The sequence below is a fragment of the Chelonia mydas genome, chromosome 6, assembly GCF_015237465.2.
Source record: "Chelonia mydas isolate rCheMyd1 chromosome 6, rCheMyd1.pri.v2, whole genome shotgun sequence".
Classification (NCBI taxonomy): Eukaryota; Metazoa; Chordata; order Testudines; family Cheloniidae; genus Chelonia; species Chelonia mydas.
This window is the reverse complement of record NC_051246.2, coordinates 3,925,786-3,950,397: the sequence shown is the minus strand read 5'-3', so window position 1 is coordinate 3,950,397 and position 24,612 is coordinate 3,925,786. Positions and strand designations below refer to the sequence as shown.

Sequence of the window (24,612 nt, the reverse complement as noted above, 5' to 3'; positions counted from 1 at the left end):
TCAGCGCTGTGGGAAGCGTGATGACGGCTGAGACACTGAGAACACAGGAGCCCTTTTGTGGTGCCTTGATCCAACTTCAAAGCGCGTCTCTCCCAGCAGAGACACATCCCAGCCCTGGCTGCCGATGGGCCCCGGATCCTAAATATACCTCAGCTTGGCTCCTCAGACAGGTGAGTGATGGGTGGGTCTGCACAGATAATGGCTGAAATCGGGAACTCCATTGTGCCAGGCTCTGCACAGACCCTGACTGAGATCAGAGACCCCTTCGCGCCGGGCATTGCACAGACCCCTGCCAAGATCAGGAACCCCATCGCGACGGGCCCTGCACAGACCCCGGCCGAGATCAGAAACCCCATCGCGCTGGGCACTGCACAAACCTTGACCAAGACCAGGGACCCCATCGCGCCAGGTGCTGCACAAACCCCGGCCGAGATTGAGGACCCCATCACTCTGGGTGCTGCACAGACCCATCCCAACTGAGATGCCCCCCCCCCAGCTAATGCCGGGCTCTGCACAGACCCCCCCCCCATTGAGATTGGGAACCCTGTCACACCGGGTGCACAGACCTCAACCAAGTTCATCTCTTCTGCTCTAACCCACTTCACCCCACTCCCCCGCCAGAGCGAAAATAGAACCCAGGAGTCCTGACACTCAATCCAGGGCTCTATACACTAGCCCATGTTGCCACTCAGTTTTTGATCATTAATTTACGTAGTTGATACCTTTCATATCAGGGGCATCTTGCAATTTCAGGCTGTTTCATTTTCTATTGGCAACAAAGCAGTGGGGAGCAGCAGATCTGGACTGAGGAGCACCGGCAGAGTCGGGGGGGAGGGAACCCCAAGGCTCGGATTCTAGGGGGACTGGGGCCTGGCCAGAACCAAGCAGTCCATATTCAAATGCGTTTTTCCTGCCTGGTTCTGCTGGAGTGAGTTCAAACATTTACTGTCCCCTCCCAGTCCGAGCCTGCTACCCTGACAGGATGCAGAGCTGTTACCCTTTCCTGCCCCACAGCCAGAATTGTTGTACAGTTCCAACCCAAGTTGAAAATAGTTCAAATCGACATTTAACACAGCATCCCTTGTGGTTAGTAGGGGGAGGGACGCAAAGAGAAGTGTGAGGTGCTCAAAGCATCTGGGGCAGAAGGAAGGGGACAGGATACCAGAGTAGATGAGCCCGGGGTTTGCTCCACAGTCGTAGGAAACAGGCGGGATACCAGGCTAGATGGGCCCATGGACCTGATCCAGGGCCAGGATACTGGGCTAGATGGGCCTGGGGCCTGATTCAGGGCGCTAGGGTTTCCTGCCATCTTTCTCCGACAGCCACAGTGTAAAGGTGGCAGCTCCAGACACAGGGGCTGATGCTGACCATGAGAAACCCAGGAAAGTGACCCTTTGTCAGTGGTTAAACATAACCGAATCCACTAATCGGCATGGCCACAAGGGGGCCTCAGCAGTTTCTACGGCAAGCCCATTAATACCTAGCATGCTGCAAGCTGCCACTGCTTTTGCTGGCTACAAAAGCCACCACTTGCAAGCCATGGGTTGTTTTGGCGTTGCACTGCCCCCTAGTGGCCACACCCAGCAACTACACCGGCTCACTATTTACAAGCCACGGACTCTGTCACCGTGGCACCGCCCTCTAGTGGCCCCATTGAGGAATTGCAATGATCCATTATTATATTGCATGCTGTAGAATGGGCATGTGAAACTATACCTCCTCCTCGTAGTTAGTGATGGAATTCCAACATCTGGAAAACAAGGAGGAGAGGGAATTGATGCAAATTAGATAACCTGTAGTCAAACATGCAAATGAGGCATCACGTCATTTGTGTAATGCCTCCAGGTTTCCTAGAGCCCAGAGCTTTCTTAGGTGTGCAATAAAACATGGCTGATGTCATGGGTGACAGGTGGATGTCTCTGTCTCTACAACAGAGATAACTTACAGAACTGCCTTCCACTGGATAGTCACTAATTCTGGATCTCTCTGTGTGTCTCCCTCTAGGGGGGTTCAGAGGACGGCGGCACCTCCTGGGTGGGGGAACCCATCACAGCAGCCATGCCTAGATTTGGTGCCTTCATCCCCATCCTCCTCTTCATCTTCCCTGGGACCTCCTCCCATTGTCAGAAAGCCACGGCCAATGAATGCAAGAAGCACACGGCTTTTGTGCCTGGGCACAGCCTGGTTGGTGAGGGCATCGATGTGACCACGATGGCCAGAAAGGGGGCCTACCTGGTAGACAGCAGCCTCTGGCAACACCAGGACGGCACCTGCACCCTGTGCCGGAACCAATTTCAAGGATGGCAGCAGCAGAAGCTGCCACTGGCTGCGGTGGACTGGAGGGTCCATGTCTCGTGCCGACGGAAGCCGAGCAGCTCGGTGCAGCAGTCGGCGATGGGCATGTTGGAGTCGGCAGCGTCCGTGGTGCAGAACGACTGGAAGGTGGAGCTGGACGTGCCTGTGAAGCCCAAGGTTAATGTGCAGGTGGCCCTGGCTGGATCGCATTCCAAACTGGCCAGTTTCGTGGTAGACCACGCGCGAATGGACAAATACAGCTTCATGAGCCACGAGGTCTCCTGCGGCTATTACAGGTGAGAGCCAGCTTGGGTCAGGAGGGCTGATCTGGAATTGGAATCACAGCAACACCAAACAGAGATACGGGGCCTTTCCCCTCTATGGGGTACTGGCTCTGATCCATGCCCAGGATGGGGGCTGGCTGTCTCAGGGGTCCATTGAATGTGACACAGAACCTTTCCTCTCTAGGGAATGCCAGATTCAATCTGGCCCCAGGGCGGGGGACTGCCTGGCTAGGAAGGCAGCAGGGATTGGGACATGGAGCCCTTCCCCTCTAGGAGATGGCGGTTCCCACCTAGGACTGGACAGCTATGGGGGATTTTCTTCTCGTGTGTGTCAGGACAGCCTGGCGACCTGCTGTGGCCAGAGTGGGGGACGTCTGTCTCAACTATCAAGCAGCTGACAGTATCCCCAGCAATGTGGGTCAAGTTCAGCTGACTGGGTGACTGCTTTGAGTAGGAGCTACCTGCTTAGATCATTGCTTGTGGGTTGGTTAGGGCCTTAGGATACACTGCTGTCTCACTAGGCTAAGCACACTCCTTGCCTTGTGTCCCTGACCAGGTTCCGGGTCAGCGAGATGCCCCCGCTCACCAGCCATTTCACTCGGGCGCTGAAGAACCTCCCGGAGCAGTACAACAGCAAATCCAAGCTGGAGTATCAGCAGCTAATCAACAACTACGGCACCCACTACCTGTCCCAGCTGCAGCTGGGGGGCCGGGCACGGGACGTGACGGCCGTGCGGGTCTGCGAAGCGTCAATGAGCGGCTTGAGTGACAACGAAATCAACGACTGCTTGAGGATGGAGGCGGGTGTGAGTATCGGAAATGGCTCGGTCAAGGGTGGGCACAGCAAGTGCGAGGAGAAGAAGAAGAAGGGGAAGGTCCAGGGGAGCTTCCACGAGACGTATCGGGAGCGTCACGTGGAGGTGGAGGGAGGAGAGAGCACAACTGATGTGCTCTTCGGGAGTAATGCCAAGGTCTTCTCGGCCTGGATAGAGAGCCTCAAAGCCAGCCCCGGCCTGGTGTCCTATTCGCTGCACCCCATCCACATCCTGCTGGAGCAGGGCAACCCCAAGCGGGAGGCACTGAGGCGGGCGGTGAGTGAGTACATCCGTGAGAGGGCCCTGTGGAGGAATTGCGCCCGAAGCTGCCCCCCGGGGACTCAACGCAGCGCCCATGACCCCTGCTCCTGCCTCTGCCCCGGGGATACCATGACCAACACCATGTGCTGCTCGCGGGAGCGCGGCCTGGGGAAGCTCACGGTGACAGTGAAGACGGCCAGCGGCCTGTGGGGGGATTACTTTACTGCTACGGATGCCTTCGTCAAGGTCTTCTTTGAGAGACGGGAGATGCGGACTGGCACCATCTGGAACAACAACAATCCCGTCTGGAACGTCCACTTGGACTTCGGTACCATCCACATCACCAGCACCAGCAAGATCCGAGTCCAGGTCTGGGACGAGGACAACAAGTGGGACGATGACCTGCTGGGAAGCTGCGACATCCCGCTGGAGGCTGGGGGGCCCCAGCAGAAGGATTGCTACCTGAACCACGGCCGCATCTGGTTCCAGTACAGCCTGCGCTGTGGGCCCCACCTCGGGGGCCGGAGCTGCTTTGACTATGTCTCCCAGCCACCCCAGCTGGGAACAGCCAAGGGGAAGGAGGTGGAGGCCTTCTGGTGAGCCCCTTAGATAGGGGATCGGAGAGGGGCATGGGTGTGCGTTGGTCAATAGCACTCCCTGTCCAACCATTTGCTAGTTCCTGCTCTGCTGATGCTGCTGAGCTTCATGCTGTCCCTCCTGTTCGGGAATCGGGGTCTTCTATACCCATAAGAGACGTCTGCTCCTGTGGGTCCGTTATCCTCACAGCTCCCTCTGGGAAAACATCCCATCAAGAACCGTCCATTTCAAATCCATCAGACCAGCCTGTCCAATGATTCCAACCATCCAATGGATCCATCCAGTAAACAAAGTAATGTATCTTGTACCTGTTCTCAACCTAGTTACCATTTTGCGTTGCATATGCAGGGGAGGTTGCATTGTGGGTTGCATATGCGGCTCTCTATGTGGCCTGGGGAAGCTCATGGTGACAGTGAAGCGGGCCAGCGGCCTGTGGGGGGATTACTTTTCCGCTACAGATGCCTTTGTCAAGGTCTTCTTTGAGAGAAGAGAGATGCGGACTGGCACCATCTGGGACAACAACAATCCCGTCTGGAACGTCCACTTGGACTTTGGTACCGTCCGCATCACCAACGCCAGCAAGATTCGTGTTCAGGTTTGGGACGAGGACAAGTGGAAGAATGAATTGCTGGGAAGCTGCGACATCCCGCTGGAGTCTGGGGGGCCCCACCAGAAGGATTGCTACCTGAACCACGGCCGCATCTGGTTCCAGTACAGCCTGCGCTGTGGGCCCCACCTCGAGGGCCGGAGCTGCTTCGACTATGTCTCCCAGCCATCCCAGCAGAGCACAGCCAAGGGGAAGGAGGTGGAGGCCTTCTGGTGAGCCCCTTAGACAGGGGATCGGAGAGGGGCATGGGTGTGCATTGATCATTCGTGCTCCCTGTTCCCCAGAGCGTTTCCTAGTCCCCTCTCCGCTGATGCTACTGGGCTTCATGCTGTCACCCCTGCTCGGGAATCTGTGTCTCCTATGCCACAAGAGACAGCCTGCTCCTGTGGGCCCATCATCCTCACAGCTCCCTCTGGAAAAATATCCCACCATGAACTGCCCATTCCAGATCCCTCAGACCAGTGTGCCCGATGATTCCAGTCATCCAATGTATACATCCAACCAACAAACCAAAGTATTTACCTTCTGCATCCAACCTATCTGCCCCCCGCATCCAGCCAACTGCCAGCCAACCAACCAATTGTTGCATTTACTTTATCCAACATATTCAACCAGCAAGCCATCAACCAATGAATGTATCCAGTGCATCCATACAACCTACACATTTTATCGAGAGCTGCCAATGTAAAAAAGTCAGCCTGCCAGCTAACCAACCAGTGGATATGTTCAGGCTGTCAGATGTAACCAGCCAACCAACAAATGTGTTGAGCATATCCAGCCAACCTGCCAACCTATTCAACCAACGTATCCACTGCATCCAATGTATCCATCCAGCCAACCAACCAGTGGATATGTTCAGGCTGTCAGATGTAACCAGCCAACCAACAAATGTGTTGAGCATATCCAGCCAACCTGCCAACCTATTCAACCAACGTATCCACTGCATCCAATGTATCCAGCAACCCAACCAACCAGTGTATGTACCTCGTCCATCTGGTGTATCCAACCAACTAATGCCTTACGTACGTCCAACCAACATGTGTAGCCAGTGCAACCAACCAACCCATGAATGTCAAGGTCATCCAGTCAACCAATATGTGCCGGCAGTGCGACTAATCCCCCAGCCCACGTATCCATTCACCCACGGTCATTACCTGTCTAGTGCATTGAGCTGAAAAGAAATCATCAGGAGCAAAGCTCACCCCCTGTCCTATTGTGGCATCAGGGATTAACCCTCTGCAGAAACCCGATGATACTCCAGCGATGGGCATAGTTCTAAACACCCAGGGCATGGGATGGGCTCCCAGAAGGAGGATTCACTCGGAGGCTGTTCCCTGGTTGTGATTTCTCTTGCTTTCCACTATTACCCAGCAGCTCTGGGGTTAATTATCTCATCCTGAATGTGCAGGCCCCACCCACCATCCAGCTGGATGTTCATTCTTCAGATGATCAGGAGTGATGCTGATATATCACTTGCCATCCATAGAAATCAGAGTTAAATGATGGAAGTCGTGCCACAGGACTGTTGATTCCGGCTGTCAGCAAGCTCAGAGAGGGCACGGTATTGGGGTTGCATTGGGAAGGGCATCTGCCTCTAATGCAGGGATTAAAGCATCTTCCTGGTTCACCCCAATCTGCATCTGTGGGATCCTAGATAAATAGCACCATTGTGCAGTTAACTGGTGAATGAGGGTTGTTAACTCTGAACCCTACCAACTGCAAGTTAAATATCTCCTCTGCCTGGAAAACCACCATGCTGCTTTGCATCTCCAGGTCAAAATTACTTGCTTCTGGGAGGATTCTAGATCTCTGAATTCTTTCAAATGTATCTCCCTGCTTCAATAAACATTTGTGAAAGCAAATTTCTAAGCAGAAAGCCTTGTCATTCTTCCAACCTCAGTGGGCTGGACCCAGATGTAGAGTAGAAATGAGTGGCTGCACTATATGCTTGGGAACAGTATGGGGAGCTCTGGGCTGGAGGGGAGTGTGGCATGGAACGACAGGGCAGCTAGAAAGCTGGACAAATTTGCTGGTATAGGGAATCCAGTGTAATGTGGTTAAAGCCAGTCAAAGGGAATGGCTTCTGTTGGGGACAGAGTGGGGTGGGTGGGAAAGAGATACAGGGAGATGGGCTGTGTTTTTAGGGGTGCATTAATATCCCAAAGCTGATATTAGCAAGACACTGCTATTGCCAAGGGATCCAGGAGGGAATATGAGGATTTTTACCTCTAAGGGGATTCAGCTCTGAGCTGACTCTTCAGCAGAGGGATTGGCTGGCTCAGCGGGCTGAGAATGGGACACGGGGCCTTTCCCCTCTAGGGGGCACTGGTTCTGATCTGGCCCCATGACATGGCTGGCTCCGGGGACTGGAGAATTAGAAGTAATAGTCCTCCTCTAATGGTGCAGCTCCGATTCCCGCCAGCAGATGGCAGCCTGTTCTCATATAGCCCCCAACTGGTTGATCAACTAAATCAGGGGTAGGCAAACTAAGGCCCACATCTGGCCCATCAGACCTTTTAATCCGGCCCTCAAGCTCCCACTGGGGGATTTCCGTGTGGCTCCCGGAAGCATTGGCGTGTCCCCCCTCTGGCTCCTACCCATAGGGGCAGTCATGAGGCTCTGCACACCCCAAACGCCGCCCTCCACAGCTCCCATTGGCTGGGAACCACCGCCAATGGGACAGGTAGGGGCGGTGCCTGCGGACGCGGGAGTGTGCAGAGCCATCTGAGCGGTGCCACGCCTCTGTGTAGGAGCCAAAGGGGGGACATTCTGCTTCTTCCGGGAGCTGCTTGAGGTAAGCACCACTCCTGACCCCTTCCCAGACCCCAACCCCCTGTCCCAGCCCCAATACTCCTCCTGCCCTCAGAACCTCTTGGTCCCAGCCCGGAGCACCCTCCTGTACCCCAAACCCCTCATCCCCAGCCCCACCCCAGAGCACACAACCCCAGGCAGAGCCCTCACCCTCACTGCACCTCAACCCCCTTGTACACCATGAACTCCTCATTTCTGGCCCCACCCCAGATCCCACACCCTGAGGCAGAGCCCTCACCTGCTCCTGCACCCCAATCTCCAATTTTGTCAGTATTCATGGCCCGCCATACAATTTCCGATATGTTGCCACCCCGAGCTAAATACATCTTGCACGTCAGTTCTAACAGTGCATGGAAGGTGTTATCAGGGGGTGGGAAATGGCTCTGAGCTCCTGACCTGCACCTGGAATGAAGGCTGGGATCCTGGTGCAGAGGCTGAGAGATGGGGAGGCTCTGGAGAGCAGATGGGAGTGCGGTTGTGATGCATGGTGGACAGGAGAGGATCTTTCCATAGCCTCCTTCTGCTCCACCACACACCCAGTGGCTTCAGAGCAAGCCCCTGCAGGGTACATGGTCCTCGCTGGCATGGCATGAGGCAGGCGGTGAGAGCGTACATCACCGAGAGGGCCCTGTGGTATAGGGCACCCAGCACTGCCCCCCAGGGACCTAATGCAGCTCCTGCATCTGCCCTGGGAATGCCACAACCAGCACCATGTGCTGATCACGGGAGTACATCCTGGGGAAGCTGACGGTGATTGTGAAGCAGGCCAGTGACCTCTGGGCAGACCACTTGACTGCTACAGATGCCTTCGTCAAGATCTTCTTTGAGAGCAAGGAGATCTGGACTGGCACCATCTGGAACAACAACAATCCCATCTGGAATGTCCACTTGGACTTCGGTACCATCTGCATCACCAGTGCCAGCAAGATGCGAGTCCAGGTCTGGGACGAGGACAACAATTGGGACGATGACCTGCTGGGAAGCTGCGACATCCCGCTGGTGGCTGGGGGGCCCCAAGCTGACCCCTTATATGTCACTTGGCTCAGCAGGCGGGGTCGAGCAGCACTTTCAATCTGCCACCCTCATAGGCCCCTGGTTCAGCATGTCTCTAGACCCACTTTCACATTACAATTTTTCTGGTAGTAACCCACTTGATGAGAAAACCTCACAGGATTTTTGGGTGCTGCAGGGATCTTTTAGCTTAGGTAAGAGGAGCATTGCTGCAGAGCGAATGAGGAAACCAAAAAACACCCACAAGGGGGAGGGAGAGAGAGAGAGAGAAGCAACCAGCTTAACCATAAAGTTATTTATTGCCAGGTAATAACCACAGGGAAGGCAAACAAGCAAAGCAGTGATAATATTAAATCTAACTTAAATATGGTTATAAAAGTCGGGTTTACAAAACTATAACTGATCACACAAGTCAGGGTCAGAAGGCTATACTGAGACAGAGAGAGAGAGGGAGAGAGAGATCCGTTTTCACCACTCCATGAAGCTTGAATCGATCGGGGGTCCCAGGTGGTGGTAGTATCTGAGGGTCTGGAGTGCGGGAGACAGGCAGAGCCCCCAGCACAATCAGTCAGGAGAAGCTGAAGTCCCAATGGACCTGATGCAGAGTTTGGATCCAGGCATCAGAACACTTACTTGAGCATAAGTATCCAGTGCATCCAAAGAACCAATGAATTTATCTTGAGCATGCAATGTAAAAGCCAGCCAGACAGCCAACCAACCAGTGAATGAGTTTATTATATAGAAAATTTCCAGCCAGCCAACCAACAAATATGGTGTCCAGTGTGTCCAGTGTAACCAGCCAACTATCAAATATATTTAGCATATCCAGCCTACCTGCCAACTAACCAGTGTATGTATCTAGTGCATATCTATTCTCAACCTATTTACCATTCTGGGATGCATACATAGCTCTTTATGTGTTATGTGGGCCACATCCACAATATATATATGTTATCTGTATGGCCCTCAGGATGTGATACGGGCTACAGCTGTGTTCCGACTGGGGCACAAGCGGCCCACGGGCCACGGGTTAAGAACTACTGATCTAGTGCATCCAGTGTAACTAACCAACCAACCAACTAAAGTCTTAAGTACATCCAACCAGCCAACCAATAGGTGTAGCCAGTGCAACCAACCAACCCACGAATGTCCTAAGTACATCCAACCAACCAGTCAACCAATATGTGTAGGCAGTGAAACCAATCCACAGCCCCATGTATCCATCCACCAATGGTATTTATCTGTCTAGTGTATCCACTTGAAAACAGATTGTCTCTACAGGAAAGGAAAAGGCTCAAAGCTCAGGCCTGTTCTATTGTGGTTCAGTGATTAACCCTCTATAGAAACCCTAAGATGTTCCAGGGTGGGCATGGATCTAAACACCCAGCTGATGGGCCGGGGTCCCGGGGGGAGGATTCATTAGGGGGCTGTTCCCTAAGTGTTGTTTCTGTTGCTTTCCACAATTACTCAGCTGCTTTGGGGTTAGTTATATCATCATGAATACATAGGCCCCGCCCACCATCCAGCTGGATGTTCTCTGCTCAGACTGTAAAGAAAGATGGTGATGTATCACTCACCATCAGTAGGCTTCAGAGTTAATACACAGGAGAACACGCCACCGGGCTATTGATTCAGGCTGTCAGCAGGCTCAGGGAGATGGCCCTGCATTAGGGTCACATTGGGAAGGGCAAATTCTCCCTAATTCACGGATTAAAGCTTCTTCCTGTCTCACCCCTCTCTGCATCTGTTGAGAGTCTAGATCAATAGCTCCATGGTGCACCTCACTGATGGAGTGGGGGTGGTTAACTCTGAACCCTACTGACTGCAAGTTAAACATCTCCAGCCTGGAAAACTGCCATGCAGCTTTGCAACACCACTGCAAAATGATTTGTTTCTTGGAGGATTCCAGGTCTCTGGATCTTTGCAAATGTATCTCCCTGCCTCAATAAACATGTGTGAAATCAAATTTCTAAGCAGGAAGTCCTGTCATTCTACAGGGGTGGCAAGTTGTATTAGCCCATGGGCCCCGGGCTCTAGCAAATTCAGGGCCTGGAGGGCACAGATCCACCAATGTTAGGGGCCGGGTCTCTCCCCCATCCCTGCCTGCTGCCCCTGCACACCTCCCCCGGAGTGTCCCCGGGCCTTGTCTGCTTCCCCCGCGCACCTCCCCTACTTGCCCTGGGCAGTGGGTGTCTGCCCCCTGCAGCTCCGCACTGTGCTCCCTTACCGGCCACTGGCGCAGCTGGCTACAAGGGAGCAGTGCCAGAGGCAGGCCGAGGCGGCTGCTACACCTGCGAGGGAGGAGGGAAGGAGGTGAATTGCAGCCCCCCCCAGCAGGCGACTCCAAGTCGACTCCGTGGGGTAGGGCTTATCCTGGCTGGACCTCCTGAGTAGCAGCCTGGGGGGCTTGGGTGAGTGTTGGGCCAGGGGGTCCAGGGAGGGCCTCCCCTCCAATGGAGCTCACTGCTGCTGGCAGGGAGGAGGCTCGGGGGAGTCCTCCTTTCTGGCCCCCAGCCCCAGGGCAGCCTGCCTGATCCACCCCAAACTTTTCATCCCCGGCCAAGTCCCATGCCCCACATCCCAACTCTTTGTCCCAGCCTAGAGCCCGCAGCCAGCACCCAAACCCCCTCCGAAAGCCTGCAGCTAGCACCCAAACCCCCTCTTGCACCCAGTACTCCAAACTCCCCCGGCACCCCCTCCTGTACCCCAACCCCCTGTACCAGCCCAGAGCCCACACCCAGCACCCAAACTCCCTCCCAGAGCTCGCACCCAAACTCTCTCCCAGAACCTGCACCCCAAACCACCTCTTGCACCCAAACTACCTCCCAGAGCCCACACCCCACACCCCTCCTGCACCTGAACCCCCTGAGTCAGCACCCAGAACCCAAACTCTGTCCCGGAGCCTGTACCTCTTCTGTACCCAAACTTTCTCCCAGTGAGTTGGAGGGAAGTGTATGGGACTCATAGCTCAAGGGGCAAAGGCTGTTCTCCACACTGAGGGAGGGGGCAAACATTATGAGCCTTTATGAGTGCTCTGTAATGAACTCTCAATGGTCAGCGTGGGTGACTGGGACTGGCTTGTGCTACTTCTCGCTCTCACCAAGTTCTCGGTAGCCCTCCATCTCATGCCCACTGTCATAAATATAAAGGGAAGGGTAACCACCTTTCTGTGTACAGAACTATAAAATCCCTCCTAGCCAGAGGCAAAACCCTTTCACCTGTAAAGAGTTAAGAAGCTAAGATAACCTTGCTGGCACCTGACCCAAGATCACCAATGAGGAGACAAGTTACTTTCAAAGCTGTAGGGGGCGGTGAACAAAGGGTCTGTCTGTCTGTGTGATGCTTTTGCCGGGACCAGGTCAGGAATGCTCTTCAGAACTTCTGTTAAGTTAGTAAGTAATCTAGCTAGAAATGCGTTAGATTTTCTTTTGTTTAAAAGGCTGGTAAATAAGCTGTGCTGAATGGAATGGATATTCCTGTTTTTGTGTCTTTTTGTAACTTAAGGTTTTGCCTAGAGGGATTCTCTATGTTTTGAATCGGATTACCCTGTAAGGTATTTACCATCCTGATTTTACAGAGCTGATTCTTTTACTTTTTCTTTAATTAATATTCTTCATTTAAGAACCTGATTGCTTTTTCATTGTTCTTAAAATCCAAGGGTTTGGGTCTGTGTTCACCTGTACCAATTGGTGAGTATTTTTATCAAGCCTTCCCCAGGAAAGGGGGTGTAAGGCTGGGGGGGATATTTTGGGGGAAGACGTCTCCAAGTGGGTTCTTTCCCTGTTCTTTGTTTAACACGCTTGGTGGTGGCAGCAGAGGGTTCAAGGACAAAGCAAAGTTTGTACCTTGAGGAAGTTTTTAACCTAAGCTGGTAAGAATAAGCTTAGAGGGTCTTTCATGCAGGTCCCCACATCTGTACCCTAGAGTTCAGAGTGGGGAAGGAACCTTGACACCTACCAATACATCTCTGAGCATGGATGGGCTGACAATGGAGTTCTGTGTGTTCTGGGACATCCTCGGCCCGGACCTTGCCACTGTCTGGGGCTAGTCCTTGGAGAGCGGGGTCCTCCCTCTGCTGTGCAGGCGAGCCGTGCTCGCCTTGCTACCGAAGAAGGGGGACCTCTGCGACCTTCAGAATTGGCATCCCCTCTCACTCCTCAGCATGGACTACAAAGTCGTAGCAAAGGCCATCTTGCTGCAGCTGGGGTCTGTGCTGGCGGACGTGGTCCATTCAACGAGACCTAGACTGTCCCAGGCTGCACCATCTTTGATCATTTGTATTTGGTCCAGGACCTCCTGGATCTTGGGTGTACAGATGGTCTGTCATTCGTCCTCCTGTTCCTGGACTAGGACAAGGTGTTTGACAGGATAAACCACAGGTATCTCCTGGGTACTCTATGGGCATTTAGCTTTTGGCCCCAGTTTGTGGATTTTCTCCAGGTGCTGCATGCTTCTGTGGAGTGTTTGGTCAGGCTACACTGGACCTGACCAAAATGGTCAGCTTCGAGCCAGGGGTCCATCAGGGCTGTCCACTGTCAGGCTTGCTGTATACTCTGCAATCAAGCCCTTCCTCTGTCTCCTCCACAGGAGGATGACACGGTTGGTGATTCGTGAGCTGGAGTTGCGGTTGGTCCAGGACCCAGGAGACCTGGTGCGGGTGGAGACCTCCCAGGGGATCTACTCAGTGGCCTCCTTTGTCCGGGTCAGCTGGGTCAAGGGCTCTGTTCTGATGGTCAGAGATGGGTGCCAGATGAACTCCCTCCCACCCGTGCTTCAAGCCATTCGGTGGAGTGCGGGTCCACTGCCCTATCTTGGCGGTCACCTTTCTGTCATATATCCTTCTCTACTGGAGAACTGGCAAGATTTGGAGGCCAGGGTGGGTGAGTGGCTGCGGAGGTGGACAGGACTGCTCCATTGCCTTTCCCTGTGGGAGAGGGCACTGGTGCTCAACCAGCTGGTCCTGTCCATGCTTTGGCACCGACTCAACACCCTGAGCCCAGTCCCAGGGATCCTGGCCAGGCTCCAGGGGATGGCTCTGGAGTTCTTCTGGCCAGGACTGCACATGGTCTCTGCGGGGGTTCTGAGTCTACCCCTGGAGGAGGGAGAACAGGACCTGGTCTGTCTCTGCAGCCAGGTCCACGTCTTCTACCTCCAGGCCCTGCAGAGACTCCTTTACGGTGTAGGTAGTCTGGCGTGCAGCACATTGGCACACGCCTTCCGCTGCCTCTGAGGGCTCCGATACGACCAGCAGCTCTTTTTTCTCTATCCGAGGGGTCTTCCAAGATCTCTCCAAGCTGCCAGTCTTCTACCAGGACCTCCTCCAGACCTGCAAGCAGTTCTAGGCAACCAGGTCCATTGTGGCCACCAAGGGAGCAGACCTGCTCGCAGAGCCCCTGCTGCACGACCCCCAGTATGTAAGTGGCGGAGTCACCCTTGATTAGCCAGAGGCTGGTCCTGGCAGAAACCACAAGAATCTGACACTTCCTGGACTACAACGAGAGGGACTGGGTGGATCCCTGAGCACTCATTTGGTGCCTGGGACTCTCCACCCTTCTCCACCCTCCGCTCCCGTGTGCGTACTCCAGGAGGTGGGGCAGCCTTATTGCCCACCTCTCAGGTTTTCCTTGAGCAGGTCCTGCGAGGGGGTGCTCCCCACCCACCCCTCACCCCAGGGCCTCCAGAGCTTTTAGTCTGGCCACTATCCCACAAGCCCCTGACTGCCGGCCACCCTACTCTCCATAGGCCGAGCCACCTGCGCGCCTTGAAACCGGTTCATTTCCGAACTGTGCCAAGGGAACAATTTTACAAGGTTGTGCTCACACTTTCCACTTCCTCACACTGGTGTGCTGTGCTTCAGCGTGGGGGGCTCAGCAGGGGGCGCTGTCCCTCGGCAGGCAATGCTGGCCCCAATACCCCAGTGTGGCATTAGGGGCTTCTCTGCTGCAGGGTGGGGGCTCAATGGGGGACACTCTCCCCGAAAGGCAGTGCTGGCCCCAGTGTAGCACTAGGGGGTGCTGTGCCGCAGGGCGGGGTGCTCAGGAGGGGGCCGCTCTCCCCGGGAGGAAGTGTTGGCCCCAATGACTCAGTGCAGAGTTTGTCTCACTGTGGTTTCCTTTGCAGACTCTCTAGCTCGTCATACACTGGGTCAAGACCCATGGGAGCCATGTTTGATCCACCACAGGGGTGGAACAATTGCTGGCCACAGCTTCCTGTCGAGCTGGCTGTGGCTGGGGGTGTGAAGGGGGGCAGGAACTCAGGGCTGGGGGGAGTGTGATGACGTCTGAGACACTGAGAACACAGGAGCCCCTTTGTGGTGCCTTGATCCACCTTCAGAGCTCATCTCTCCCAGCAGAGACACAGACCTGCCCAGGACGCCGACAGGCCCCAGGGCCGAAATATACCTCAGCTCAGTTCCTGAAGCAGGTAAGTGATGGGTGGGTCTGCTCAGACCCTGGCCAAGATCGGGGACCCCATCGTGCAGGATGCTGCTCAGACCTCAGCCGAGATGGGGAACCCCATTGCACTGGGTGCTGCACAAATCCTGGCTGAAATGAGGACTGTGCTGAGATTGAGGCCCCACTAATGCCGGGCACTGCACAGATCCCCCCAGTTGAGACTGGGGGCCTGTTCACCCCATGTGCTCCACAGACCTCAACCAAGATCATGGTCCCCACTCCCTCCTGCTCTAACCCACTGGATCCCACTCCCCTCCTAGTGTGACAAGAGAACCCAGGAGTCCTGACTGTCAATCCCGTGCTCTACCCACTAGAGCCGTGGTTATAAAACTGCGGGTGGCAACCCAGTACTGGGTCGCAGAATGTAAGGCACTGGGTCGTGGCGGCTGTGGTCAGCACTGACGACTAGGCTGTTAAAAGTCCAGGTGGTGGCGGTGCTGCCTGGCTAAGACAGACTAATCCCTGTCTGTTCTGACACCACTTTGCGACCCTGAAGCAGCCAGCAGCAGGTCTGGCTCTTAGGCGGGGGGGCCACAGGGCTCCGTGCGCTGCCCTCACACCGACCACCAGCTCCGCACTCCCATTGGCCAGTTCCCAGCCACTGGGAGCTTTGGGGGGTGGGGGTGCCTGCAGGCAAGAGCCACGCAGAGCCACTTGTGTACCTCCACCTAGGAGCCGGACCTACCTAGAGACCCTTCCTGCCAAACCCCTCATCCCTGGCCCCACCCAAAGCTTGCACCCCCAGCCCAGAGCCCTGACCCCCTCCCTCACCCTAACCCCCTGCCCCAGCCCAGATCACCCTCCTACACCCTGAACCCCTCATTTCCAGCCCCACCCCACAGCCCTCACCCCCATACCCCAACCCTCTGCCCTAGCCATGAGCCCCTCCCACACCCCAAATCCCTGATCACCAGCGCCGTTGGGTCATGGGAATCAACCATTTTCTTCAGCTGGGTCACCAGAAAATAAGTTTGAAAACCACTGCTCTGGACCACATTGCCATTCAGCTTTTGATAATTAATTTACATCTTTTATACCTTTCATATCAGGGGCATCTTGCAATTTCAGGCTGTTTGATTTTCTATTGGCAATAAAGCAGTGGGGCAGCAGGTCGGGACTGAGGAGCACCAGCAGAGTTGGGGAGGGAACCCCAAGGAAGGACTTGCAGAGGGCTGCAGGCCGGGCAGAATCAAGCAGTCAATATTCAAGTGAGTTTTTCCTGCCCGGTTCTGCTGGGGTGAGTTCAAACGTTTACTGTCCCCTCCCAGTCAGAGCCTGCTACGATCATAGGATGCAGAGCTGACACCCTTTCCTGCCCCATAGCCAGCATTGCTGTGCAGTTCCAACCCGAGTGGAACACAATTCAAATCTACATTTAACCCAGCATCCCTTGTGGTTAGTAAGGGGAGGGACACAAAGAGAAAGGTGAGGTGGTCAGGTACCTGGTGAGAAAGGAAGGGAACAGGATACCAGAGTAGATGGGCCCATGGATCTGCTCTTGCATGGTAGGGAGGGGGCAGGATACCAGGCTAGATGGGCCCATGGGCCTTATCCAGGGCAAAAGGGAGGGAGCAGGTTTCTGGGCTGGATGGGCCCAGGATCTGTTCCGGGGCGGTGGCATTTCCTTCCATTTTTCCCCAACAGCCACAGTGTAAAGCTGACAGTGCTAGATGCTGGGGCTGATGCTGACCATGAGAAACCCCAGAAAATGACCCTCCGTCAGTGGTTAAACGTTACCAAAACCACCACTCGGCTTGACCAGAAGGGGGACCCAGAAGATTCTACAGTGAGGCCAGTCATGGCTAGCGTGGCCCAAGCTCCCACTGCTCTTGCTGGTTGTGAAAGCCACCACTCCCAATCTACGGGTTGTGCCTGGCTTTGAACTTCCCCCTAGCGGCCAGACCCAGCCACTGAATCAGCTCACTAAGTACAAGCCACGGACTCTGTCCACGTGGCACCGTCCTCTAGTGGCCCCATTGAGGAATTGCAATGACCCATTATTATATTGCACACTGTAGAATGGGCATGTGAAACTATACCTCCTCCTCGTAGTTAGTGATGGAATTCCAACATCTGGAAAACAAGGAGGAGAGGGAATTGATAAAAATTAGATAATCTGTCATCAAACATGCAAATGAGGAATCAGGTCATTTGTGTAATGCCTCCAGGTTTCCTAGAGCCCAGAGTTTCTGTAGGTGTGCAATAAAATATGGCAGATGTCATGGGTGATAAGTGGATGTCTCTGTCTCTACAACAGAGTTAACCAAGAGAAATGCCTGCCACTAGATAGTCACTAATTCTGGACCTCTGTGTGTCTCTCCCTGCAGGAGGGTTCAGAGGCCGACAACCCCTCCTGGGTGGGGGAACCCGTCACATCAGCCATGCCCAGATTTGGTGCCTTCATCCCCCTCCTCCTCTTCGTCTTCCCTGGGGCCTCCTCCCATTGTCACACAGGCACTGTCAATGAATGCAAGAAGCACACGGCCTTTGTGCCCGGGCACAGCCTGGCTGGGGAGGGCATCGATGTGACCACAATGGGCAGGAAGGGGGCCTACCTGGTTGACAGCAGCCTCTGGCAACACCAGGATGGCACCTGCACCCTGTGCCGGAACCGACTTCAAGGAGGCCAGTGGCAGAGGCTGCCGCTGGCTGCGGTGGACTGGAGGGTCCGCGTCTCGTGCCGCCGGAAGCTGAGCAGTTCGGTGCAGCAGTCGGCGATGGGCATGATGGAGTCCACGGCATCCGCGGTGCAGAATGACTGGAAGGTGGGGCTGGATGTGCCTGTGAAGCCCAAGGTTAATGTGCAGGTGGCCCTGGCCGGATCGCACTCCAAACTGGCCAGTTTTGTTGTAGATCACACACGGATGGACAAATACAGCTTCGTGAGCCACGAGGTCTCTTGTGGCTATTACAGGTAAGAGCCAGCCTGGGTCAAGAGCATTCTTCTCTCTAAGCTGTGTGCCTGGGAGTGCACACACAGATACTAAACCCCATGTACACGGAGAAACACCACGTGCACAAATATTTGCACACAAGCACAAAAATTTGCACAGAAGACATTTTTTGCACACACGACCTGTCAATAATTGGAGGGAACATTGGTCAGGAGGGCTCACCTAGAACTGGTATCAGTGCAACACCACACAGTGCTATGGGGCCTTTTTGACCTCTAGGGGGTGCTGGCTCCCACCTGGGAGTGGACAGCTATGGGGGTGTCAAGGTTCCTTCCCCACTCTGAACTCTAGGGTACAGATGTGGGGACCTGCATGAAAACCCCCCAAGCTTACTTTTACCAGCTTAGGTTAAAACTTCCCCAAGGTCCAAACTATTTTACCCTTTGCCCTTGGACTTCCACTGCCACCACAAAACGTTTATCTGGGTTACTGGGAAAGCATTGTTTGGAAACATCTTTCCCCCCAAAATCCTCACCAAAACCTTGCACCCCACTTCCTGGGGAAGGTTTGGTAAAAATCCCCACCAATTTCCATAGGTGACCACAGACCCAAACCCTTGGATCTTAGAACAATGAAAAAGCATTCAGTTTCCTTACAAGAAGACTTTTAATAGAAGTAAAAAAGAATTACCTCTGTAAAATCAGGATGGTGAATACCTTACAGGGTAATTAGATTCAAAACATAGAGAATCCCTCTAGGCAAAACCTTAAGTTACCAAAAAAGACACACAGACAGGAATATCCATTCCATTCAGCACAACTTATTTTCTCAGCCATTTAAAGAAATCAGAATCTAACGCATATCTAGCTAGATTACTTACTAAGTTCTAAGACTCCATTCCAGTTCTGGCCCCAGCAAAAGCATCACACAGACAGACAGAGACCTTTTGTTTTTCTCCCGCCTCCCAGCTTTTGAAAGTATCTTGTCTCCTCATTGGTCATTTTGGTCAGGTGCCAGCAAGGTTACCTTTAGCTTCTTAACCCTTTCCAGGTGAGAGGATTTTTCCTCTGGTCAGGAGGGATTTTAAAGGTGTTTACCCTTCCCTTTATATTTATGACAGGGGGATTTTCCTCTCTTATGTCTCAGGACAGCCCGGTGACCTGCCGGGACCAGAGTGGGGGCAGTCTGCCAGAACACTCAAGCAGCTGGCAGTATCCCCAGCAAGTTGTGAGGTTCAGCAGACTGGATGGCTGATGCTAATGATCAGGATGCACAGCTAATGATCTCAGCTGACTCATTGGGCTGAGCACACTCCTCCCCTTGTCTCCCTGACCAGGTTCCGGGTCAGCGAGACGCCACCGCTCACCAGCCATTTCACTCTGGCGCTGGAGAACCTCCCCGACCAGTACGACAGCAAATCCAAGGTGGAGTACCAGCAGCTAATCAGCAACTACGGCACCCACTACCTGTCCCAGCTGCAGCTGGGGGGCCGGGCACGGGACGTGACGGCCGTGCGGGTCTGCGAAGCGGCAATGAGCAGCTTGAGTGACGACGAGATCAAGGACTGCTTGAGCATGGAGGCGGCTGTGAGTATCGGAATGGGCTCGGTCAAGGGTGGGCACAGCAAGTGCGAGGAGGAGAAGAAGAAGGGGAAGGTCCAGGGGAGCTTCCACGAGACGTATCGGGAGCGCCACATGGAGGTGGAGGGAGGAGAAAGCACAACTGATGTGCTCTTCTCTGGCAGTGATGCCGAGGTCTTCTCGGCCTGGATGGAGAGCCTCAAAACCAGCCCTGGCCTGGTGTCCTATTCGCTGCACCCCATCCACGTCCTGCTGGAGCAGGATGACCCCAAGCGGGAGGCGCTGAGGCAGGCGGTGAGTGAGTACATCCGTGAGAGGGCCCTGTGGAGGAATTGCACCCGAAGCTGCCCCCCCGGGACTCAACGCAGCGCCCATGACCCCTGCTCCTGCGTCTGCCCTGGGGATACCATGACCAACACCATGTGCTGCTCGCGGGAGCGCGGCCTGGGGAAGCTGATGGTCACAGTGAAGAAGGCCAGTGGCCTCTGGGGGGACCAATCTACTGCTACGGATGCCTTTGTCAAGGTGTTATTTGAGAGACGGGAGATCCGGACTGGCACCATCTGGAACAACAACAGTCCCGTCTGGTACGTCCCCTTGGACTTTGGTACCATCCGCATCACCAGCGCCAGCAAGATCCAAGTCCAGGTCTGGGACGAGGACAAGTGGAACGATGACCTGCTGGGAAGCTGCGACATCCCGCTGGAGGCTGGGGGGCCCCACCAGAAGGATTGCTACCTGAACCACGGCCGCATCTGGTTCCAGTACAGCCTGCGCTGTGGGCCCCACCTCGGGGGCCGGACCTGCTTTGACTATGTCTCCCAGCCATCCCAGCAGAGCACAGCCAAGGGGAAGGAGGTGGAGGCCTTCTGGTGAGCCCCTTAGACAGGGGATCTGAGAGGGGCATGGGTGTGCATTGGTCAATAGCACCCCTGTCCCCCAGAGCATTTCCTAGTTCCCACTCTGCTGATGCTACTGGGCTTCATGCTGTCCCTCCTGCTCGGAAATCGGTGTTTCCTATGCCCATAAGAGACGATCTGCTCCTGTGGGCCCATCATCCCCACTCCGGGAAAACATCCCATCACGCACTGTCCATTTATAATCCATCAGACCAGTGTCTCCAATGATTCCAAACATCCAATGTATCCATCTAATCGACAAATCAACGTATGTACCTACCGCATCCAAACTATCTGCCCCTCCCCCATCCAGCCAACCAACCAACAAATGGTTGCATTTAGTTTATCCAAGGTATTCAACCAGTAAACCACAAACTGGATTTAGAGTATCCAATTTATCCATCCAGCCAACCAATCAAAGAACGTATCCAGTGCATCCGCCATATCCATCCATCCAACTAACTAAAGCATGTATCCAGTGCAGGGGTTCTCAAACTGGGGGTCAGGACCCCTCAGGTGGTTACAAGGTTATTACATGGGGGGCGGTCGTGAGTTGTCAGCCTCACTCCAAACCCCGCTTTGCCTCCAGCATTTATAATGGTGATAAATAAGTTTAAAAGTGGTTTTAATTTATAAGGGGGGGGGTTCATTCAGAGGCTTGCTATGTGAAAGGGATCACCAGTACAAAAGTTTGAGAACCACTAATCTCGTACCTCCAATATATGCAACTAGCCCACCAATGAATGTATCCAGTGCATCCAAACAATCAATGAATTTATCTAGAGCATGCAATGTGAAAGCCAGCCAGCCAGCCAACCAACCAATGAATGTCCTAAGTGCATCCAACCAACCAGTCAGCTAGTATGCGCAGGCAGTGAAACCAATCCACCGTCCCATGTGTCCATCAACGAACTGTATTTATCTGCCTAGTGTATCCATTTGAAAATCGATTGTCTCTACAGGAGGGGATAAGGTGCACAACTCAGGCCTGTCCTATTGCAGCTTCAGTGATAAACCCCCTGTAGAAACCCTAAAATATTCCAGGGTGGGCATGGTTCTAAACACCCAGCAGATGAGCTGGGGTCCCGGGGGGAGGATTCATTAGGGGGCTGTTTCCTAAGCAAATTCTCCCTAATTTGCGGATTGAAGATTCTTCCTGTCTCACCCCTATCTGCATCTCTTGAGAGCCTAGATCAATAGCTCCATGCTGTACCTCACTGATGGAGGGGGGGGGGTTAACTCTGAACCCTACTGACTGCAAGTTAAATATCTCCAGCCTGGAAAACTGACATGCAGATTTGCAGCACCACTGCAAAATGATTTGCTTCTGGGAGGATTCCAGCTCTCTGAATTCTTGCAAGTGTATCTCCCTGCTTCAATAAACATTTGTAAAAGCAAATTTCTAAGCAGAAAGCCTTGTCATTCTTCTAACCCCAGTGGGCTGGACCCAGATGTAGAGTAGAAATGAGTGGCTGCAATACACTTTTGGGAACAGTCGGGGGAGCTCTGGGCTAGAGGGGAGTGAGGTATGGCAAGACAGGGGAGCTAGACAGCTGGATGAATTTGCTGATACAGCGAATAGAGTGTAATGTGGCTAACTCCAGTCAAAGCAAATGGCTTCTGTCGGGCACAGAGTGGGGTGGGTGGAAAAGAGATACAGGGAGATGGGCAGTATTATTAGGGGGTATTAATATCCCACAGATGATTTTTGCAAGACACTGCTATTGCCAAGAGATCCAGGAGGGGATATGAGAAAGTATCCTTCTAAGGGGATTCTACTCTGATCTGGCTCTAGGGCAGGGGGATTGGCTGGCTCAGGAGGCTGGGGAATGGGACACGGGGCCTTTCCCCTCTAGGCGGGCTGGTTCTGATCTGGCCCCATGACGTGGCTGGCTGCGGGGACTGGGGAATTAGAGTAATAGTCCTCCTCCAATGGTGCAGTAATAGTCCTCCTCCAATTCCCACCAGCAGGTGGCAGCCTGGACTCGTGCAGCCCCGAGCCAGTTGATCAGCTAAATCCATCTTGCAGGTCAGTTCTGACAGAGCATGGAAGGTGTTAGCTAGGGAGCTGGGGGATAAGCTCCTGATCTGCCCCTGGAATGAAGCCTGGGATCCTGGTGCAGAGGCTGAGAGATGGGGCGGCTCCGGGAGTGCTGCTGTGATGCATGGTGGACAGGAGAGTATCTTTCCATAGCCTTCTTCTGCCCTGCCGCACACCCAGTGGCTTCAGAGCAAGTCCCTGCAGGGTACATGGCCCTATCTGGCATGGCCCACCTCCAACCCACTGCACCCTGGCCCTAGCCCTTCCCCATACCCCAGTACCCTGAGGCTAGGAGAGGTAGAGTATGAATCAGCTAGTTGCTGCAGCGCCCTGGGCCATACTTTAAGCTGGCAGGGAAAGCAAACCCCAAAGCAATTTATTCCCCATGCCTCTGATAGGCCTCCTGTGACTGGATCCCCAAGGCAGAAGCTCAAACTGGGGTGCCACTGTGCCCTCTTAACTCTCCAACCTGGGCTGTCTCTAACAATACTTTGCCAGTCACAAGCAGCAAAACCCCTTCAGAGGCTGAGCTCACTCTGCCAACAATAGGCAAGGGGACACCCTGCTAAATTGCATGAATGCTCTAATTATACGGAGGCAGACACCAGCAAATCTCCCCAGCCTTGCACCACAGAAATGTACCATTTTACATGGCTCAAGAAATTCTCTTGAACAATTCAAGCTCATTAATTTGTTCACCACTTTGTCAAAGGAAAGTGGACATGCGCCAGCCTTTGTAACTTGAGCCGATTCCCCAAACCCTCTAGGCAAACTCACTGGTAAGGATAAAATGTTAAAGTCAGTTTATTAACTACAGAAAGATCGATTTAAGTGATTAGAAATGTTAGACACAGACGTCTAAGTTGGTTAAACAATAAATAAAAATAGAATCGCAGTCTAAATTGCTTAGTCTGTTAAATTTAGAAGATTTGAATCCAAGAACTTTTCTCACCCCACTGGGTGTTCCAGGCAGTTGACAGTTCTCTGTACACAGGCTAGATTCCCTTCTCAGCCTGGGACCAGTCTCCCCAGTTCAAAGTCTTTGTCTTCCCAACGATGTTGAGATGGGGGAGGAGAAAGGCCAAGTGGTGATGTCACTAGGAGTCTGGATTCTTCTTGATGGGCCATCACCAGGGGTCTGGCCCATTCTCATATAAATGTGTCTTGTTTGTTATGCCTTTGTTGCCACTGAAAGGCGTTTCCCACTTACCACGTTTCAAAAGCAAACATAGCAATACTTGATAACCTCACTTACAGTGATAGCGCTCACCGTTCAACAGGATATTCATGTTCAACAGATCACGACTTCTTCAATGATATCTCACAAAGCATGCATTGTACAAAACCTCTCAGTCATAACACAGTGGTTCCCAGGTGTTATTTTGAGGTATAGAGTAGCATACCTCCACCCCCAGCTTGTAAATGCATGGGGGATCAGGAGAGAGAAAAGCAGGGGGCAGCCTGGGATGGAGTGAGGGGGACCCCTGGCAGAATAATGGTGGGGGGTTCAGGCAGTGAGGTGACCCCTGGCAAGATAAATGTGAAGTTTAGGCAGTGGGTGGACCTCTGGCAAGATAATGGGGGTGCAGGGGGATGGGGTCATATCAGCAGTGGGATGGAGTGACAGAATCTTCTGATGGGGGGCACACAGGGGCTATCATAGGGGCTGTGGGACCCTGGGGTTGGAGTCCCAGGGGATGAAAGCATGGATAGAACAAAACACGGGAGAACAGAGAGAGAAGGAAACCTCAGACCTGCTCTACAGCAACCCAGGGCCATCTCCCTTCCACCCCTGCCCTCAGTGCCCCATGTCCCCACTCCCACCACAGCCTGCCCCACAGGGCCAGGGCATCGGGCTTGATCCAGATTTACCCAGGGATCAGAATCCAGGCCTGATTCCATTGGCATCAGTGTGGTTGCTCCGCATTTACACTGGGGTCCCTGAGGCACTAGGTGCTGGCTACAGTGCGGCACTAGGGGGTGTTATGCTGCAGGATAGGGGCTCAGCAGGGGGCAAACTTCCCCCAGCAGACAGTGCTGCCCCCCAATGCCCCTGTTCAGG

The 24,612-nt window shown here is 53.8% G+C and overlaps 3 protein-coding genes across 3 annotated transcripts; all 3 read left to right on the top strand.

Annotated features, from left to right (window-relative positions):
* The first annotated feature begins 46 nt into the window (after window positions 1-46).
* On the top strand, window positions 47-4,272 carry LOC102935421 (perforin-1-like). The gene is made up of 3 exons (XM_037898908.2): window positions 47-170; window positions 2,005-2,591; window positions 3,136-4,272. The coding sequence occupies exons 2-3, from the start codon at window positions 2,059-2,061 to the stop codon at window positions 4,253-4,255; spliced, it is 1,653 nt and encodes a 550-aa protein (XP_037754836.2). The 5' UTR covers window positions 47-170; window positions 2,005-2,058; the 3' UTR covers window positions 4,256-4,272.
* On the top strand, window positions 83-20,486 carry LOC102934518 (perforin-1-like). Its single transcript, XM_043548082.1, has 3 exons — window positions 83-170; window positions 17,464-18,050; window positions 19,367-20,486. The coding sequence occupies exons 2-3, from the start codon at window positions 17,518-17,520 to the stop codon at window positions 20,484-20,486; spliced, it is 1,653 nt and encodes a 550-aa protein (XP_043404017.1). The 5' UTR covers window positions 83-170; window positions 17,464-17,517.
* On the top strand, window positions 4,506-5,075 carry LOC122466124 (perforin-1-like). The gene has a single exon (XM_043548081.1). It carries the CDS (start codon window positions 4,506-4,508, stop codon window positions 5,073-5,075), a length of 570 nt encoding a protein of 189 aa, XP_043404016.1.
* Window positions 20,487-24,612: the final 4,126 nt, after the last annotated feature.

Bases quoted from the DNA above. Each gene is read 5' to 3' on its own strand.
- LOC102935421 (XM_037898908.2), top strand. From the start codon at position 2,059: ATGCCTAGATTTGGTGCCTTCATCCCCATCCTCCTCTTCATCTTCCCT. The intron at 2,592-3,135 runs GTGAGAGCCAGC...GTCCCTGACCAG, and splicing joins GTCTCCTGCGGCTATTACAG to GTTCCGGGTCAGCGAGATGC.
- LOC122466124 (XM_043548081.1), top strand. From the start codon at position 4,506: ATGATTCCAACCATCCAATGGATCCATCCAGTAAACAAAGTAATGTAT.
- LOC102934518 (XM_043548082.1), top strand. From the start codon at position 17,518: ATGCCCAGATTTGGTGCCTTCATCCCCCTCCTCCTCTTCGTCTTCCCT. The intron at 18,051-19,366 runs GTAAGAGCCAGC...CTCCCTGACCAG, and splicing joins GTCTCTTGTGGCTATTACAG to GTTCCGGGTCAGCGAGACGC.